We start from the raw sequence: 18,833 nt of genomic DNA, 5'->3' as shown, positions 1-18,833 counted from the left end.
AAGCAGCTCTCGCTTATAATTGAAGCAATGGTGTTCGAAGGATGTTTGTCTTTCTTTACTGCTACACACAGCGACTGCACCACTCGGAACCGCAACACCTCGCTTTATCTGAAACAATAAACCAAATATTCTTCGGCTCTTTGCGACGGGCTTGATAACAGTAGTTTTTATGCCCGGTTTGCAAATTAATGTTCAAACGTAGATAATATGATACCTCGAATTATAAGTTCCACCATTTAAGCCAATCCAACGTTATAGTCATGCGAGGATGTTATTTGTAAAGTATTATAGCGTCGTTAATGTGTCGCTACGGTACTAATTCAACAACTCCTACGTCGTAAATCCAGAGATAATGTATTCTCTAAATAACTCATTGAAAGAGTCGTAATAAAATATTCAGCTACTGTTCACTGTTAATAATGTCACTCAATGACCTTTAGCTTCAGCCTTCTATCAAGAAAATAATTGTTTCACATTTAAAGAATAAAGTTCAATTAGATGATGTAGACGACACGAAGTATTAAAGTTATAACTGAGTTTACTGAGCTTCAGAATTATCTAACCACTGCACTAGAAAGAACACCGATCTGTCATTCAAGGAACTGAAGCTACGATTTACATCGTCAATTCTGACGTTGACCACAGCTTCCGACAACACTGCGTGTATATGTGTCCTACTCAAGTCTATTTGTAGAGTTTATGTCGGCGTTCGGTATATTTCTGTGTCCTTCAATGTTCGTGACGATCACAGATCACGACGACTAAGTACCGGAATTGATTAAGTATCACACGAATTACTTTTCCCTCGCGTATAATATCTCTGTTTCGTTGTCTGGCTAAACGGTAAATGTTCCATCACTTTTCTTCACAACTTTGACTAACGCGTCAAGACGATACATGTAAAACTTTTAAATTCCAGATCGGTCTGAAACAATCTAGTATCGGTCAATAATCGTGCTTCTATCGCGACGTTTACAAGAGAGCGAATTAACATCTCTATTGAAGTTTTTCATTGTAGTCGCTGCGAACTTACAGCTCGATGCGGCTACATCTCTTTTCTTGTACAAATGTTATCTCTGATCACTTTACCTGGTCTGGATTTTAACCTTCGTAAAGCATATAGTTTGAATTCCTTATTTAGAGTTTCATGTTTCATGGATTAAGTGACCATCTGTTAGTCTTTCATTTAGTTCTTTCCCTGGAATTGATGTTGTTGGTTACCTAGTATTTATGTTGGTCAAACTTTCAATAGTGTTACTATTTTTTTTGCAGTAGCTACTGTCAAGGTCATGGTAACTAATTTTTATATCTTTTGCTGTCAATAGGGATGTCATTAAGGGCTCTGTATTTCGGGTGTTAAGAGTATCCATGGCTAAACTTCAATAAGGTACGACTGAAATTAATAATCTCGTCCATAAATCTTTGGGTAACATTTTGTAGTTATCTGAAATTGTATAATTACATAGACTCAGTCGTAGACCGGGGTAGGTTGAAGACTTCGGTTCACATGCTGGGTACTGGGAAAATGCAGTGAGTCTACAAAGAAGACAGCTTACAGGTTTGTTTGACTCACGAAGAGCATCACGCAACTGGCAGACCCTTGAAGATAGACGGCAGTAATCTAGAGAAAACCTATTTGTAAAATTTCAAGAACCTGTACCGAGACAAAAATCGACAGACGTTCTCCAGACACCTCCAAATCGGTCCGCTAGGGATCGCGAAAACGAGACTAATTACAGCACGCGAAGAGGCATTTTGCAGTTCCATACTGATCGGGACGGAAAGAAACTATATGTACTCCAACAGTAAAAATTTCTGGCCATGTATTTCACGCCGGCCAGTGTGGTCGAGCGGTTCTAGGCGCTTCAGTCCGGAACCGTGCGACTGCTACGGTCGCAGGTTCGAATCCTGCTCGGGCATAGATGTGTGTGATGTCCTTAGGCTAGTTAGGTTTAAGTAGTTCTATGTGCTAGGGGACTCATGACCAAGGATGTTAAGTCCCATACTGCTCAGAGCCACTTGAACCATTTTTGCCCTTCACAGCGTTTTCACAGTTTGTCGATGCATACTTCTTCTGAGTCTGGATAAGACTGGTAGATCACTTGTGGAACGAGTCTTTACTATTATACTGCAGTTTAGACATGAGGAGTTAGCCTCTTTTCATTATTTCCGACTCCATGGTTTTAATTGGGAAATGGGTTTCCTCCTTGATTTCTTTCTGATACCCTACTTATTTTGTGTACAAAGCCTTAAGACATGATAAACTGCACGTGAAAAATTCTAGTAGCAAAATGTGAAGATGCATCAGAATACGAGTACACGGAAAACCATGCGACTTGTTTAAAATACTGGCTACTTACGTAGTAACGAGTTTGTTTGCGTGGTCATTCTGTATAAAGTTTACTTAGCCACTGCCTTCCATTAACCACTTCACCATAGTTGGAACAGTAGACCCATGGACTGACATCCAACTGCGAGAAATAATTTGTTGCAAGGAATCAGAATACTATAGCGGTGTGAGCGGAAGGAGACAGGTTGTGAGACGGTACACAAAGGACAGCGTACGAAGTGACGCTCCAGACAACAGCGTCATTCTGCCGCAGTTGACTGTAGCGTCCGCTTCGGGGCGGACGTACACTTATTTCGGTGCGAGTTCAAGAATGATGAATGTAGTTAGCCATTGTAGTGTCTCTAAGGCTGCAATCCTGCTACAATTTTCCAAACAAATGTTTTTTTCTTTGTTTTTTTTTTCAAGGAGGAATGTTTTTGCAACTTAGTTTAAGACCGTTCTTCTTTTATGCCGTACGCATTGGCTTTTTTTTTTTTTTTACATATATGAAGCATTTTCAGTGTCTGCAATACATGTTTATTTTTATACATATAGTAAATGCATTATCCAGTAATTACAATTTTCAGCGTTGCAAGTCCATGAAGGCACACATAGGTAGCAACATTGGAAATCCTAAGCAACATATTTTTAGATTTCCAGAAGGCTTCCGACACCGTTCCTCACAAGCGTCTTCTAACCAAACTGCGAGCCTACGGAGTATCACCTCAGTTGTGCTACTCGATTCGTGATTTCCTGTCAGAAAGGTCACAGTTCGTAATAATAGACGGAAAGTCATCGAGTAAAACAGAAGTAATATCCAGCGTTCCCCAGGGAAGTGTTATAGACCCTCTATTGTTGTTCCTGATCTATATTAACGACATAGGAGACAATTTGAGTAGCCGCCTTAGATTGTATGCAGATGCTGCTGCCAATTACCGTCTTGTAAAATCATCAGATGATCTAAACGACTTGCAAAATGATTTAGGTAAGACATCTGTATGGTGCGAAAAGTGGCAATTGACCCCGAATAAAGAAAAGTGTGAGTTATTGACATGAGTACTAAAATAAATCAGCTAAATGTCGATTACGCGATGAGTCACACAAATCTGAATACTGTAAATTCAACTAAATACTTAGGGATTACAATTACAAGTAACCTAAATTGGAACTATCACGTAGATAATATAGTGGGTAAAGCAAAACCAAATACTACCATTCACTGGCAGAACACTTAGAAGGTGCAAGAGGTCTACTAAAGAGACTGCTTACACCACGCTTGTCCGCCCTATTCTGGAGTATTGCTGTGCGATGTGAGATCCGCATCAGGTGGGACTGACAGATGACATCGAAAAAGTACAAAGAAGGGCAGTTCGTTTTGTATCATCACGAAATGAGAGAAATAGTGTCACACACATGATACATGAATTGGAGTGGCAATCACTAAAACAAAGGCGTTTTTCGTTACGACGAGATCTTATCATGAAATTTCAATCACCAGTTACCTCCTCCGATCGCGAAAACATTCTGTTGGCACCCACCTACATAAGGAGAAATAATCATCACAATAAAATAAGGGAAAACAGGGCTCACACAGAAAAATTTAAGTGCTCGTTTTTTCCGCGTGCCGTTCGAGAGTAGAACGGTAGAGAGACAGCTTCAAGGTGGTTCATTGAACCATCTGCCAGGCACTTTATTGTGAATAGCAGAGTAGTCATTTAGATGTAGATGTAGATGTAGAACAACAAACGATAATTTAGCCTCACGAAACTTACACTGACGAAGTTGCTTCAAACCAGAAAAACAAGAGACAAACGCGAGAAAAAGGTAGTGAACTACTTACAACTGCTACGCAAGTATTACAGGCCACTGAGAATGATTCATAAATAAAAGAAGCGAAACGTGTATAGCAAAAACCAAACTGCCTTTCATTTAGTTCCAAACACTGAACATATCTCCATAAACTTTGAAGCAAGTAAGGAACGACGGAAAACGGAAAATATGACGAAAATAATATTGTTTAGGGATAGGCAGAAGTATAAATTGTGGCTCAGCATGGCGCTTAGCCCAGTGTTACCAGTTACCAGGGTAGGCAACGGCTGGAGTTTCTGGCATGCGACAAAGAACAGAGAGTGCAATGCCGATTCTCCAGTGTATATTCCGTCCTTGGCTGCACAGATCGGTTCACACAGCCGCTTCCTTACTTATACGCCACTATACAAGTTAGACGTACCTCATATATAATCACACGCATTTTAAGTTAGAATATTATATCTGTTTATTTAAACATATACTCACTATGTTATCCAGAGCCCAGTGACAAATGAAACACAATTGTCTTACCACGTACTCATTAGAGCGTTTAAGGAAAATAAAGCGTTCACAAAAGAGGTTAGAAATGAAAACGTTTAAATTGGCATTTATTGTTGGTTAATAGAATAATGGGTTCGGGATGCAACTCGAAATGTATGAACCTCTGTTTCTTAACAGAGGATACAATATACTGAGAAAATTTTCTGATAAAGTAATTTTAGCCTCACAGACTTAATACAGTAACAGTTCTCTGCCACACTTCTTTGTCAACAAACAATCAACCCGATATCTGCATAAAAAAAATGGCTGGAAAGCCATGGTGTGAACAGTAGGTGGTGGCCTGGGCAGCAGAGCATCTGGGTGGAGCAGCAATGCAGGGCCAGGCAGGCCGTTTGTTCAGACGCGCGCCCTCTTCGCGCTGGGAGCCGTCGCCGCCTCTTGGCTTTGGACGTCTTCAGACGCAGCGCGCTTCCGAGAGGCGGCGTCTTCCGTTCGCGCCTCCTTCGCAAGTTCATCTTCAGGGTGCCTTCTGTCCGCTACCTGCAGGATATGTGATCTTGTTAGCAACCGTCTACTACAGTTAACAAAAAATGGTTCAAATGGCTCTGACCACTATGGGACTTAACATCTGTGGTCATCAGAACTTAGAACTTAGTTCTAGAACTTAGAACTACTTAAACCTAACTAACCTAAGGACATCACACACACCCATGCCCGAGGCAGGATTCGAAACTGCGACCGTAGCAGTCGCGCGGTTCCGGACTGAGCGTCTAGAACCGTTAGACCACCGCGGCCGGCCACACTTAATACACAGCCATTCCACACTATTGGTATCACTATGGCCACATACAGGGGTGATTCACTCGTGATGTTACAAACTTCCAGGGACGATACATAAGGGTATAGGTATCAATTTGAGATAAAAGACCCTGGTCCGGAAACGACCGACTCGAAAATTATAAGCGAAATTTTTCTCATACCTCTAGGTGTCTTCCGTTGCAAACTATTTACTTTGCATATTGTGGGAGGAGGTAGTACGGGCCAAAACAAGAAAAAATGTAGAGTAAACATGGGCTCTGAAGTTTATCCCTCAGGTGCTACGAGCACTCGTTCATCTTTACTTCAAATGGTTCAAATGGCTCTGAGCACTATGGGACTTTACATCTGAGGTCATCAGTCCCCTAGAACTTAGAATTACTTAAACCTAACTAACCTAAGGACATCACGCACATTCATGCCCGAGACAGGATTCGAACCTGCGACGGTAGCAGTCACGCGGTTCCGGACTGGAGAGTCTAGAACCGCTCGGCTCATCTTTACTACTATAAACCAAATCTCTTCTACTCAAAAAGTACTCGCAGCACATAAGGTATGCATTTTAGTTCCCACGTTTACTAGACGATTTTTTCTTGGTTTGGCCCGTACTTGTCTCCAGATGGCACTTGGGATGCGCTATCAGTTGGCGAAACGTGCTTATACGTGCTTCTCTTCACACATACTTGTTAACATGTCGTATTATATGTGTTATCCTGATTTAGCGAAAACTGTGCAAAAAGGAGATAAAAATATCATACAGTAAACAGAAATGAGATTTTAATAACTGTCAGAGGTTTCTCGAGCAGGGACCAAATGAAAAGTGATAATGTCCGGACAGAATAGGGTATTGTAATTTAAATGAGAAGATTGAAAAATGCAGAAAAGAATGGAGACAACACCTCGAGTGCATGGATGAGACAGAATTACAGTCGTTATAAACAAGTACACGGTCTCAGGAAGGAGAGATGTCGGACGGCCATGAAAGAGGTAGAGTTAATTATATGAAGTCGGAACAGCTATATTGTCTAAGCCTTGAAGTGCAGAAGGAGAAGGACATCGTGTAAGATAATAAAATTTCGCTAACACTAGACAAATTAAGTACTATATGTATCTGTGGGATCATTTTTGTGGACGTTAAGGGTAACCATCAAATTTGCACTCAGTTGTAAATATTAAATGTCTCAGTACATGATTAAGAATTTAGCTATTTCATGCTTTATATTTCTTTTATTTTAAATCCGCGAAATACAGACTAAAGTACTCAGAAAAGACAGAAAAGAGACTAGTGTGAAACTCACATAAAAAATGGGGCCCTGTAGGAACTCTGGTATCGAGGAAACAAAGTTAAAACATGGCGAATGAAGCAAGGAGGAGATAAGAAGCAGACTAGTGGGGGAAAGAGAGCATTCGTCGCTCAAAGTACTGTAGCAGCACCACCTTAGTCCTCTGGTACACATCATTGTGTGGTAGTAAAACTTGGACTGTGGGGAAACCGGGACAGAAAAGAACAGACACATTTGAACTTTGATACTACAAAAGAATGTTGAAAGTCAGGTGGACTAATAAGGTAAGGAATGAGGAGGTTCTCCTCAGAATCGGCGAAGAAAGATACGTATTCAGAACACTGATCAGAAAGAGTGACATGATGACAGGACAAACATTAAGACTTCAAGATATAAGTTCCTTAGTACCAGATGGAGTCTTGAAAGCCAAATAGTATTGGGGAAGACGGAGATGAGAATACATCTAACAAATAACAGGAGACTTTTGTCTAGGTGCTTATCTGAAATATAGAGATAGGTACCAGGACCAAATTGCGGTTGGCCCCATCGAAGCAGTCAGAAAGCCGATAAAAAGTCATTTGGATTTTAATAAGTAATACACATCGAGATTGAAGTATGCTCATGCGTGACCTAGAGAGATCAGATTCAGAATCCCATTGACGGTATTCTCCATTGTTCAAATTAATTTGCGACCATTGGTTCTACACATATTTATGATAAGGGGTGTAATTTATACACCACAGGCAGCCCACACTCTTGTCTTCGAAGACAAACTTACTTATTGTGAATCATCTCCCGTAGGATCCAACGCTATCTTCTCGAATTTCGCCGCGCAAACAATACCTTGTCCACAAACATTGCCGTTTTTCTGTGACTTAACCATTCCGGTTTGTCGTAGACTTTATACAAGGTAATAAATGTATTCCTCACGGTAGTCTGTTACAAAACTTTCCATTATACGATCTTTATGCATTTCAGACAGTACATCTTGTTGCACCATATATCAAATTCCCCTCTGCAAGTTCTTGCACTGGGTAATGCCTACTAGTCATGAACTGTGAACAATGGTAAACTGCACCACGAACGTACCACAGACGACTGACTATAGCTTTTCACGCTCGCACCACCAACGACGATGCTGGAACACACGATCCATGAATAAGCGCCGTTTTAGAAGGGGCCTTGCACATTTTCTTCTGATAGCAGGTAACTGGGAATTTAGTCTTTTAAAATGTGCAATATCGAGTTCTCTGGGAGGGGCCATATGTTGCCACGTTCGTTTCGCGTACGCTGCCGAAGATTCACTGGGAAGCTGTTACACGTCCTCTATTCAATCCCGATCTCTCCCCATGCGATTTCCATACATTCTGAGCGCTGAAGGAATTTGTGGCGCCGGCCGACATGGCCGAGCGGTTCTAGGTGCTACAGTCTGGAACCGCGCGGCCAGTACGGTCGCAGGTTCGAATCCTGCCTCGGGCATGGTTATGTGTGATGTCCTTAGGTTAGTTAGGTTTAAGTAGTTCTAAGACCAGGGGACTGATGACCTCAGAAGTTAAGTCGCATAGTGCTCAGAGCCATTTTAACCATTTTTTTTTAATTTATGGCCGTCAATTTTCTTCGAAACGAGAGGTGCGCGCTACAGCAAATATTTTTTCATCCAGGAACTGACTATTTGTATAGCAGGGGAACTATTGAATTAAAAGTTGATTACTTTTCACCACCATCATTGTCATTAACTACATCCAGGGATTAGGTATTGTAGTCACCTGTGACGGTCTCTATCATTCATTCATCCATCCATCTATCTATCCACCCATTCATTCCACACGAGGTATATCTAGTTCTCCCTTTCCGTTGGCCGGTAACTGACTATCTTTTATCTGTTTTCTATCATTCTATTAATATGATCTTTCCATTTCATTCTCTTCTGTCTTGTCATGAACTGAAAAGATTTTTTAAAATCTGATCTTATCGTTTCATTCCTTATTTTATCCATTTTACTACAGCCCCTCGCATATCTCATGAACTTCATCCCTGTTGCCTGTATACGTGATGTGTCTTTTTATGATACTGCCTTGTATATGCCACACCACGTAATCACCACTATGGATATAATGGCTTCTCCATTCTTCTCGATAGTTTTTAGTGCCCCAAATCCCGCTATTTCTCTTGTTCATGAAGCTATTCAACATAGAGGGCGCCTCATCAGTGACCATTTTTTCATTATGATATTGTTGTCCTCTCTTTGTTTTGCAAGTACAGACGGGGCAAATTCGCGGCGCTTTTGTGATTGTTTGGTTTCAGTTCTTATGTCAGCTGGATTTTTTCGGCTGTCCATATACAAGAGCAGATACAGCCAGAACTTCATACAATTTCGTTTACGTTTCCGTTCTTGTTTTCTTTCCACAGTTCTTCCAATTGCTCCACAGATACCTTGGTATTTAGTAACATTCTTCTCCGTTAATTTGTCATAATTAGAACTAATATCACATCCTATATAACTGAGGTGGGATACTTGTTCTAAAATTTTCTCATTTATTATTTTCGGCGTGACTGCCATTATTATCTTTTTCTTATTTGCAGATGCATCTCGTTTTGGCTCAACCTGTATATTTCTGTTTGCATATTATCCCCCCTTTCCTGCAAAATTAGCTGGTCATCAGCATATAAAAGAGTATTTAATCGTACGCTAGATCTTATTTTAATTCCTGACTGTGTCTATCTTTCCTCTTTATAAATACGACGTCAGTATAAAAATTAAATAAAGTGGTAGTAAGACTACACCCTTGTCGAACACCTTGGATTATTAAAACTTCATCTGACATTTTCGAACCTGGGCTTGTAACTGTTTATGTATTTATATATTTATCATATTAATAACATGTTTATAAAAACGTTTCATTTACAACATTTTCCACAAAAGAGGTCTTTTTACCTTATCAAAGATTTTCTCATAGTCAACAAAAGTTAAATGCGTTACTAAGACGAATTCCCGACGTTTCCCACTAACTTGTCTTATTATGAGTATGCCGTCATTACACGAATGTCCCTTTGTGATACCTGATTGTTCTTCTGAGGTTATTGCGTCAGAGATTATTCGTAATCTTTGATAAAGAATTTTCCTATAAATTCTACATCCTACTTCGGTAGACTTATTCCTCTATAATTTCCTATGTTCTTCTTATTGACTTCTAAATTACAGAAATGCGACCGAAATTCTGCTACTTCCATACTTCAGGCACTGAACAGTTCTCCCAATACATGTTTAAGAAATGGAGTAAGCAAAACTCAAAAATGGTTTCTCCATATCTGATTAATTTAGCATTAATGCCCTCTATGTCAGGAACTTTTCTTTTTTTTTGCATTTAAGGCTGCTTTAAATTCTCTTATGTCTATTTGATTTACAGAATTACTATCAGTTTTTATGGAATAACTTTATTTATTATCTTCATCATACGATAAATGCATGTAGTGATGTGTCCATTGATTTTCTGTTTACATATTAATGGCTCCAGTATCTTTCTCCTTTTTATTCATATTACCCAAAAGTTTAAATCCTATATTCTGTGTTTTGCGGATGTCATGTTCAGCGTCAGCAGTGAATCTTTCCCAGGCTTCACCATAGTACATTTTTATTAAATCCTTTGTTTCATTTCTTTTCTGTTTGATTATTTCTCAAGCTTCATTTGTTCATATTTATAAATAGGCGTTATAAGCATTTTTTTTAAAAAAATGTTGTTGGTTACTTCTGTATACCATATTTTAAGACCTATTTTCTGGTTTGATACTTTCCTTTTCCCTGGTACCTCATTAGCTATTTTCAACACTGCTGATTTTAATCTTTCTCATACTGCTTCAATGTTCTTTAGTTTCATCCGTTTGCAATAAGAGTGTGAGCCTTCGTGATATAGAATACATTTGCTTTCCTTCCGCGGAATATGAACTTTTTATTTCAAGCTTTGGCGTTGGGGCTTCTTTACATTTGATTGTTTCCTCCATCCTATACTTCAATCTTTGGAGTGACTAGGAAGTGATCAGAGCTTATTTCATTCCCTTGAAATACCTCTAAAAACATGCACGATTACTTTTGAAATAATAAACAGTTTACTCACTTTCTTTCGGTCTATATCGTTTTCATTTGACTGCCTCTCATAATGACGCGAAATATTGCAAACCACATTTTTGTTTTCCCTGGAAGGCGTTTGATAAGGAACCACCAGCAGTATTTGGTTCGGGATCTCGGTTCCAGGACAGTCGTTTAGTAATATAGAGCATTTAAATGTTTTGTATTCGTCAATAACTCTATGAAATACTGAAAATAACTTCTTTCGTAGCAGATGGATGCCGTTAGATATGCAAATTGGAACGGGACTGTCAGCCGTTTAGTAACATATGAGGGCGTCCAGCAAGTAATTCAACACATTCTTTTCTCGCCCAGTATCGGTTGGAAAAAAAAGTGTAAATTGTCGTGGAACATTGTAGAATATTTCTGCTTCAGCCCCTGTAATTTCACTAAGTTCCGATACGTGGCGCCACTATACGTAGCTTTCAAAATGACGTTTGTAACCGAGGTGCATTCCAAGCAGATAGCAGTCACTGAGTTTCTCTTGGTGGAAAACCAAAACATCGCAGATACTCGTAGGTGCTTCCCGAATGTCTACAGAGACCTGGCAGTGAACAAAAGCACGAAGAGTCGGTGGGTGAAACGTCTGCCGTCATCACAAAAAGGTTGCACAAACCAGTTCGGTCTCCCGCGTGACAGCTGCCCGAGCACAGCTGCGACTCTTGCCACGTTTTGACGAGCGGACACTCTGATTCGAGGTGATCAACAGATCACAATCAAACGCCTCGCTGCTCAACTGGACGTCTTTCTTGGTAAGGTTGACACATTGGTGCAGCAGCTGGGGTACCAAAAGTGTGAATCTGCCGGGTTCCTCGGCGCCCAGCACAGGACCATAGAGAGCAACGGAGGACCATCTGTGCGATATTGCTCGCGCGTTCGAGGCTGAACGTGACAATTTCTTGTCGAACACAGGCCACGAAATATCGGGTCATCACTTCCGGGAAAGTCATGGCAACGGTCTTCTCGGACTCTGGATGGGTTAATCTGTTTCATGTCCTCCCTCTTGATGCAACGATCGGCTATGAAATGTACTGTGCTAGCCTCAGGAAACTGAAGAAACGACTTCAGCGTGATCGTCGCCACAAAAATGGAAATGAACTTCTCATTGCCTATTACAACGCAAGGGCTCACATGTCTGCGCACCTGACAGGAACTCACAAAACTTTATCGGACTTTTCTTTCTCATCGAGCCTAGAGCCCGGATCTCGCACCTCCATCTGTTTGGTGCATTTAAGGATGCACTCAGTGGGAAGCAGTACGTGGATGATGAGGAAGCTATTGACTCGGACGTCGACGCGTAGTGTTACCATGTGGGCATACAGACCCTCCCAGTAAGGTGATCTAAGACCGTCGTACTAAACGGATGGTTGTGTTGAAAAATAGATTTTTGAAGGCAAAGGAGTGGAGAATAATGTGATTTACTAGAATCGTGAATAAACCGGCCTGCATTCAGGAAAAAATGAGGGGCATTAGTTATTGAATACCTGTTGTAAGCATGCGGTTGCGGAGTATGAGCGATTTCTATTAAGACAGTCGAGAGGCCTAGTAACTAGAGATGGGTCGTCCGTGAGCGAACTGGTCCAATGGAACGGTTCATAAAGATGAACGGAACGCGCGATGAACGAATTCTAAGGAACGGTCTTTCACAGTTCAGTTCGGTCGCGGCTTGCTACTTACAGTTCCCGGGAACGGGAAACGGTCGGTCTCGTTCCCGAACTGCACGTAGGCCGGTCTCGTTCCAGCCTCGGTCCCGTTCCCGTCTGTCTCGTTCTCGCTGGGCCGGACTCGTCGCTTTTCCACTGCCGACTGCTCATAGTTAGTTCAGTATAGAGTTGTTCGTTTCGTCCGCTGCGTACGCCCATTCTAGTTCTGTTTCAAAACTTTTTTTAACTCTGAAATTCTGGTTCTTTTGTTATTCTATTGAGTGTCCATGACCGATAATTAAAACGTATTTATAATTACGCAAATTATATAAAATTACGTGGTATGTAGTACATACATCTTTTCAGGTAACAAAACGGCGTCAGCTTACTGCGCTATTTCGATAAAGAGCACAAGAAATACTTGTAAAAAGGCAATATTTTTTTGTTATTACACTTGCAAAGGAAGTCGGCACGGTACACACGAATGACTGTTTTCCGTATTTTTTTTTTTATCCAAGGTGAAAGAGCATGTTCATTGTTATGGTAGACCGACTTACAACCGAATGAAGTGCGCGTTCCGTAATGGAGTGTCAGGTGTCACATTTTGTAAAGAGAATATAACTCCAGTAGTATTATTTCAGTGGTACATGGTGGTGCACGAAAAAATCGGCCCCGAGTACTAGACTGCTCATTGTTGCCTACCAGTCATCATCTATTGTTTCGAAGTTGTTGTTTGCATTAGTTTATTTGTTATTTATTCACTCCCTAATTACTACATGTTTTATCTATTCTGTTCGTAGCGATGAACAAATCCTGCGTAATTGGAGAGCGATCTGTACTCGCGGCCAGTTTTTCGTCCGCCACCTCATATTATTTCACTGCGATCTGCCACATAAAGCTACAGTTGGCTAAACGAGAGGTTTTGCAGAATCACGAAAATTACAAGTGTGTGAAAATTCTGTTACGAATAAAGACTCTGTACTCCAGGGCGTAGGCAAGTGCCCCCTCTTGGCGCCTTCCTTCTTCAGTCACCTACGCTACTAATTTTCAGTTTGTCACATGAACCGTATACCATGCACATATTAAATGAAATGATCGTGTGGCATTGTTGATCGGGAGGCCCCATGCGGGGAAGTTAGGCCGCCGTATTGCAAGTCCTTTTTAGTTGACGCCACTTCAGCAACTTGCGAGTCAATGATGATGAAATGATTATGAGAGACACACAACACCCAGTCATCACGAGGCAGAGAAAATCCCTGACCCCGCCGGGAAGCGAACCCGGGACCCCGTGCGCAGGAAGCGAGAACGCTACCGCAAGACCATGAGCTGCGGGCAAATATGAATGGTGAACGAGTGAAAATGAAGGGTCCTCAAAACAGAGCGAATGCCAGTGAACTAGTTCCCAAGGATGAACGAGTTTGCCCATCTCTAATACCCGCAAGGATGTAGGAGGGGCAGTAAGAGCCAGAGACTGAGTAGGTGGGTGGGAAGGCGCGACAGCAGCGAGGCACGGACCTGGCGGTGGACGACGAGGGCCCAGTCGCGGGGCCCGAAGACGGCGAGCTCTGCGCCGGCGGCCGCCAGCTGCTGCAGGCCGGCGCGGTGGTTGTCTCCGTGGTGGGCGAACACCGCCGCGAAGCGCAGCGACAGCCGCACCCGGCCACACAGCTGCCGCAGCGCCGCCGAGCACTCGCAGCACGGCGACACATTAGCCAGCACCGTCACGCTCCTGCAGCACACACAGCACACACGGCGCTCGTCAGCTCCTCTGTCCGCGTCTCGACATCAGTCACACTCTAAGAGACGCGCTCAACCAAAACCACGATTCAGTACTTCTGGTACGGTACATAAATGACGCAGCAAATGGTAGGCTGACCATTTGTATTGGTGGTATAACTAGAGAAAGATACAAATGAATGTGTGAGAGAGAACCTGGGAGCCGATGACTTCTCTTTGCTTTTTTTCCTGTGGTTGTTTGTTTACACATAATTAGAACCGCTCATCGTTCAATGTCAGTCCATTACGTATTTTATATCTTTAAAAGAACTCAGATCTCATTTTATAAGTAGTAAAAATTAATTGAGTGCATAGCTTCTGTTCCTTTATACGACTGCTACGGTCGCAGGTTCGAATCCTGCCTCGGGCATGGATGTGTGTGATGTCCTTAGGTTAGTTAGGTTTCAGTAGTTCTAAGTTCTAGGGGACTAATGACCACAACAGTTGAGTCCCATAGTGCTCAGAGCCATTTGAACCATTTTTTTTTCCCTTTATATCAACAAAGGAGCTACTTTTGATACAACTACAATATACCGGGTGATCAAAAAGTCAGTATAAATATGAAAACCTAATTAACCACGGAATAATGGAGACAGAGAGCTAAAAATTTACACACATGCTTGGAATGACATGGGATTTTATTAGAACCAAAAACAAAACAAAGTTCACAAAATGTCCGACAGATGGCGCATCGCTTGGTGATAATCGTGTGCTCAGCCGCCACATTCGTCATGATTGGCCTCCCAGGTCCCAGATCTCAGTCCGTGCGATTATTGTCTTTGGGGGTACCTGAAGTCGCAAGTGTATCGTGATCGACCAACATCTCTAGGGATGCTGAAAGACAACATCCGACGCCAATGCCTCACCATAACTCCGGACATGTTTTACAGTGCTGTTCACAACATTATTCCTCGACTACAGCTATTGTTGAGGAATGATGGTGGACATATAGAGCATTTCTTGTAAAGAACATCATCTTTGCTTTCTCTTATGTTGTTCTACCAATTTTTGCTATTCTGATCAGAAGAACCGCCATCTGTCGGACATTTTTCCAACTTTTTTTTTTCTTTAATTAAACCCCATGTCATTCCAAGCATGTGTGTCAATTTGTACTTCTCTACCTACATTACTCCGTGATTTGTTCAGTTTTCAAATTTATATATCCACATATACACTACTGGCCATTAAAACTGCTACACCAAGAAGAAATGCAGATGATACACGGGTATTCATTGGACAAATATATTACACTAAAACTGACACCTGATTACATTTTCACGAAGTTTGGCTGCATACATCCTGAGAAATCAGTACTCAGAAAAACCACCTCTGGCCGTAATAACGGACTTGATATGCCTGGGCATTGAGTCAAACACAGCTTGGATGCCGTGTACAGGTACAGCTGCCCATGCAGCTTCAACACGATACCACAGTTCATCAGTATTGTGACGAGCCAGTTGCTCGGCCACCATTGACCAGACGTTTCCAATTGGTGAGAGATCTGGAGAATGTGCTGCCCAGGGCAGCAGTCGAACATTTTCTGTATTCAGAAAAGCTAGTACAGGACCTGCGACATGCGGTCGTGCATTATCCTGCTGAAATGTAGGGTTTCGCAGGCATCGAATGAAGGGTAGAGCCACGGGTCGTAACACATCTGAAATGTAACGTCCACTGTTCAAAGTGCCGTCAGTGCGAACAAGAGCTGACCGGGACGTGTGTAACCATTGGCTGGGTGATACGCCAGTATGGCGATGACGAATACACGCTTCCAATGTGCGTTCACCGCGATGTCGTCAAACACGGATGCGACCATCATGATGCTGTAAATAGAACCTGGATTTATCCGAAAAAATGACGTTTTGCCCTTCGTGTACCCAGGTTCGTCGTTGAGTCCTACATCGCAAGCGGTCCTGTGCGTGATGCAGCGTCAAGGGTAACCGCAGCCTTGGTCTCCGAGCTAACAGTGCTGCTGGTACAAACGTCGCCAAACTGTTCGTGCAGGTGGTTCTTGTCTTGCAAACGTCCCCATCTGCTTACTCATGGATCGAGACGTCGCTGCACGATCAGTTACAGCCATGCGGATAAGATGCCTGTCATTTCAATTGCTAGCTATACGAGGCCGTTGGGATCCAGCACGGCTCTCCGTATTACCCTCCTGAACCCACCGATTCCATATTCTGCTAACAGTCATTGGATCTCGACCAATGCGAGCAGCGATGTCGCGATACGGTAAACCGCAATCATGATAGGCTACAATCCATCCATTATCAAAGTCAGTAACGTGATGGTACGCATTTCACCTCCTTACACGAAGCATCACAACAACGTTTCACCAGGCAACACCGGTAATTTGCTCCTTGTGTATGAGAAATCCGTTGGAAACATTCCTCATTTCTGCATGTTGTAGGTGTTGCCACCGGCGCCAACCTTGTGTGAATGATTTGAAAAACTAATCATTTGCATATCACAGTATCTTCTCCCTGTCGGTTAAATTTCGCGTCTGTAACACATCTTCGTGGTGTAGCAAATTTAATGGCCACTAGTGTAATAAAAATTAACTGAGCGCGTAACTTCTGTTACTTTATGTCAACAAAGCATGTTCTTTTGATACAACTACAGTCTATATCCACGTATAATATGTATATATAATAATTATTTTGTACTCAACTGAGCGTTCTTCATCATGATGAATGGTAAGAGTTTCCCGTTGTTACTGATTACGTCAAATTTGTTTATGAATAGCAGAAACATTTTGTTTATACAAGATGTACAACTCTGCTTCCGCCGTTTGCCGATAGGTGGCGACAATGCACCTTGGACCTCGGCCAATATAACCTCATTCAAACATTAGTCGATTTGAGTCTGCATCATAATGTTGTTCTTGGTTGAAAATGTCAGTCTGCGAGCCTAATTCTCGTCATTTGTTGAGTGTCATCGAATGCTCTCAAGTAGGCATGGTAAGCACAGTATTTGTGAAAGAACGTGTCGTGAGTGGTTTCAACGCTTCGAGAATGGTGTTTTTGACGTCGTAGACCGGCTTAGTGGTGGAAGTGAGAATGTTTTCGAAGATGCAGAATTGGAGACATTGCTGAGTGAAGACTCGAGTCAAACTCAAGAAGAATTGGCATTATTAGTGGGAGTGACACAGCAAGCCAGTTCAAAACATCTCAAGGCTATGGGCAAGATTCAGAAAGAACGAACTTGGGTCCCGTGTGAGCTGAAACCGAGATACTTTGAACGGCATTTGTGTCTTTGTGAACAATTGCTTCTGAGGCATCGCATTGTCACGGGGGACGAAAATTTGGTTTGTTAAGATAACCCTTAACCCAAAAAATCATGGGGACATCCCGGCAATGCTTCCACGTCGACGGCCAAACGGAATATTCACGGCTCCAAGATCATGGTCTGCATTTCGTGGGACCAATACCGCGTCGTGTACTATGAGGTGTTAAAACCTAGTGAAACACTCACAGCCTGCCGCGGTGGTCTAGAGGTTCTAGGCGTGCAGCCCGGAACAGCGCGACAGCTACGGTCGGAGGTTCGATTCCTGCCTCGGGCATGGATGTGTGTGATGTCCTTAGGTTACTTAGGTTTAAGTAGTTCTAAGTTCTAGGGGACTGATGACCACAGCAGTTAAGTCCCATAATGCTCAGAGCCATTTTTTTTAAACACTCACAAGTGCTCGTTATCGAACGCAAACAAATGCGTTTGAACACAGCATTAAAAGACAAAAGGCCGCAAAACAGCAAGAGACAGGATAAAGTGATTTTGCAGTGTGACAACACTCGACTCGACGTTGCAAAAGAGATCAAAACGTACTTGGAAACGTTATAATGAGAAGTACTACCCCACCCGCCGTATTCTCCAGACATTGCTCCCTCCGACTATCACCTGTTAAGATCAATGGTGTTTGACCTGGCTGACCAACACTTCCGATCTCATGAAGAAGTCACAAATTGGATCAATTCGTGGATCGCTTCAAACATGAACAATTTTTTCGACGCGGGATTCGTACACTGCCCAAAGTTGGGAGAAAGTAGTCGCCACCGATAGAAAATACTTGAATGGTCCAAATGGCTCTGAGCACTGTGGGACTTGACACCTGAGGTCATCAGTCCCATAGAACATAAAACTACTTAAACCTAGCTAACCTAAGGACATTACACACATCCATGCCCGGGACAGGATTTGAACCCGTGACCGTTGCGGTCGCGCGGTTCCAGACTGGAGCGCCTACAACCATTCAGCCACACTGGCCGGCCTTTGAATAATACATGTGTAACCAATTTGTTTCATTAAAGCCTTAAATGTGGGGGGAAAACGGCAGAAGTAAAGTTGTACACCTTGTAATATAGGAGTGCATGGTTTCACGGCGATATGTACTATTAAAAGTTTCTCGGGCTTCCAGCTGTCATTATGGAACGAGCCTACTATAACGTGAAGATTCAGTCGATGTTGGAGGAGGAGACATATCAAAAACTGTCAAAGAACCCAGCTTCAAGAATAATGAGGGAGACGTCGGAGCTTTTAAGAAGTCGTCGCTGGAAGGGAAT

At 42.3% G+C, this 18,833-nt stretch overlaps 1 protein-coding gene across 2 annotated transcripts in view; it reads right to left on the bottom strand.

The window, feature by feature from the left end:
- Positions 1 to 4,729: 4,729 nt before the first annotated feature.
- LOC126278510 (uncharacterized) overlaps positions 4,730 to 18,833 on the bottom strand; it is a 78,452-nt gene continuing 64,348 nt past the window's right edge. For both annotated transcript variants that reach the window (XM_049978686.1, XM_049978679.1), the window contains exons 4-5: positions 14,020 to 14,233; positions 4,730 to 5,179 (exon numbers count right to left, since the gene is read on the bottom strand). In XM_049978686.1, coding sequence (XP_049834643.1) covers positions 5,036 to 5,179; positions 14,020 to 14,233 — 358 coding nt within the window. In that variant the 3' untranslated portion in view covers positions 4,730 to 5,035. The remainder of the gene's footprint in view (positions 5,180 to 14,019; positions 14,234 to 18,833) is intronic.

Source organism: Schistocerca gregaria, chromosome 1, assembly GCF_023897955.1.
Source record: "Schistocerca gregaria isolate iqSchGreg1 chromosome 1, iqSchGreg1.2, whole genome shotgun sequence".
Classification (NCBI taxonomy): domain Eukaryota; kingdom Metazoa; phylum Arthropoda; class Insecta; order Orthoptera; family Acrididae; genus Schistocerca; species Schistocerca gregaria.
This window is presented reverse-complemented; position numbering and strand designations above follow the sequence as displayed.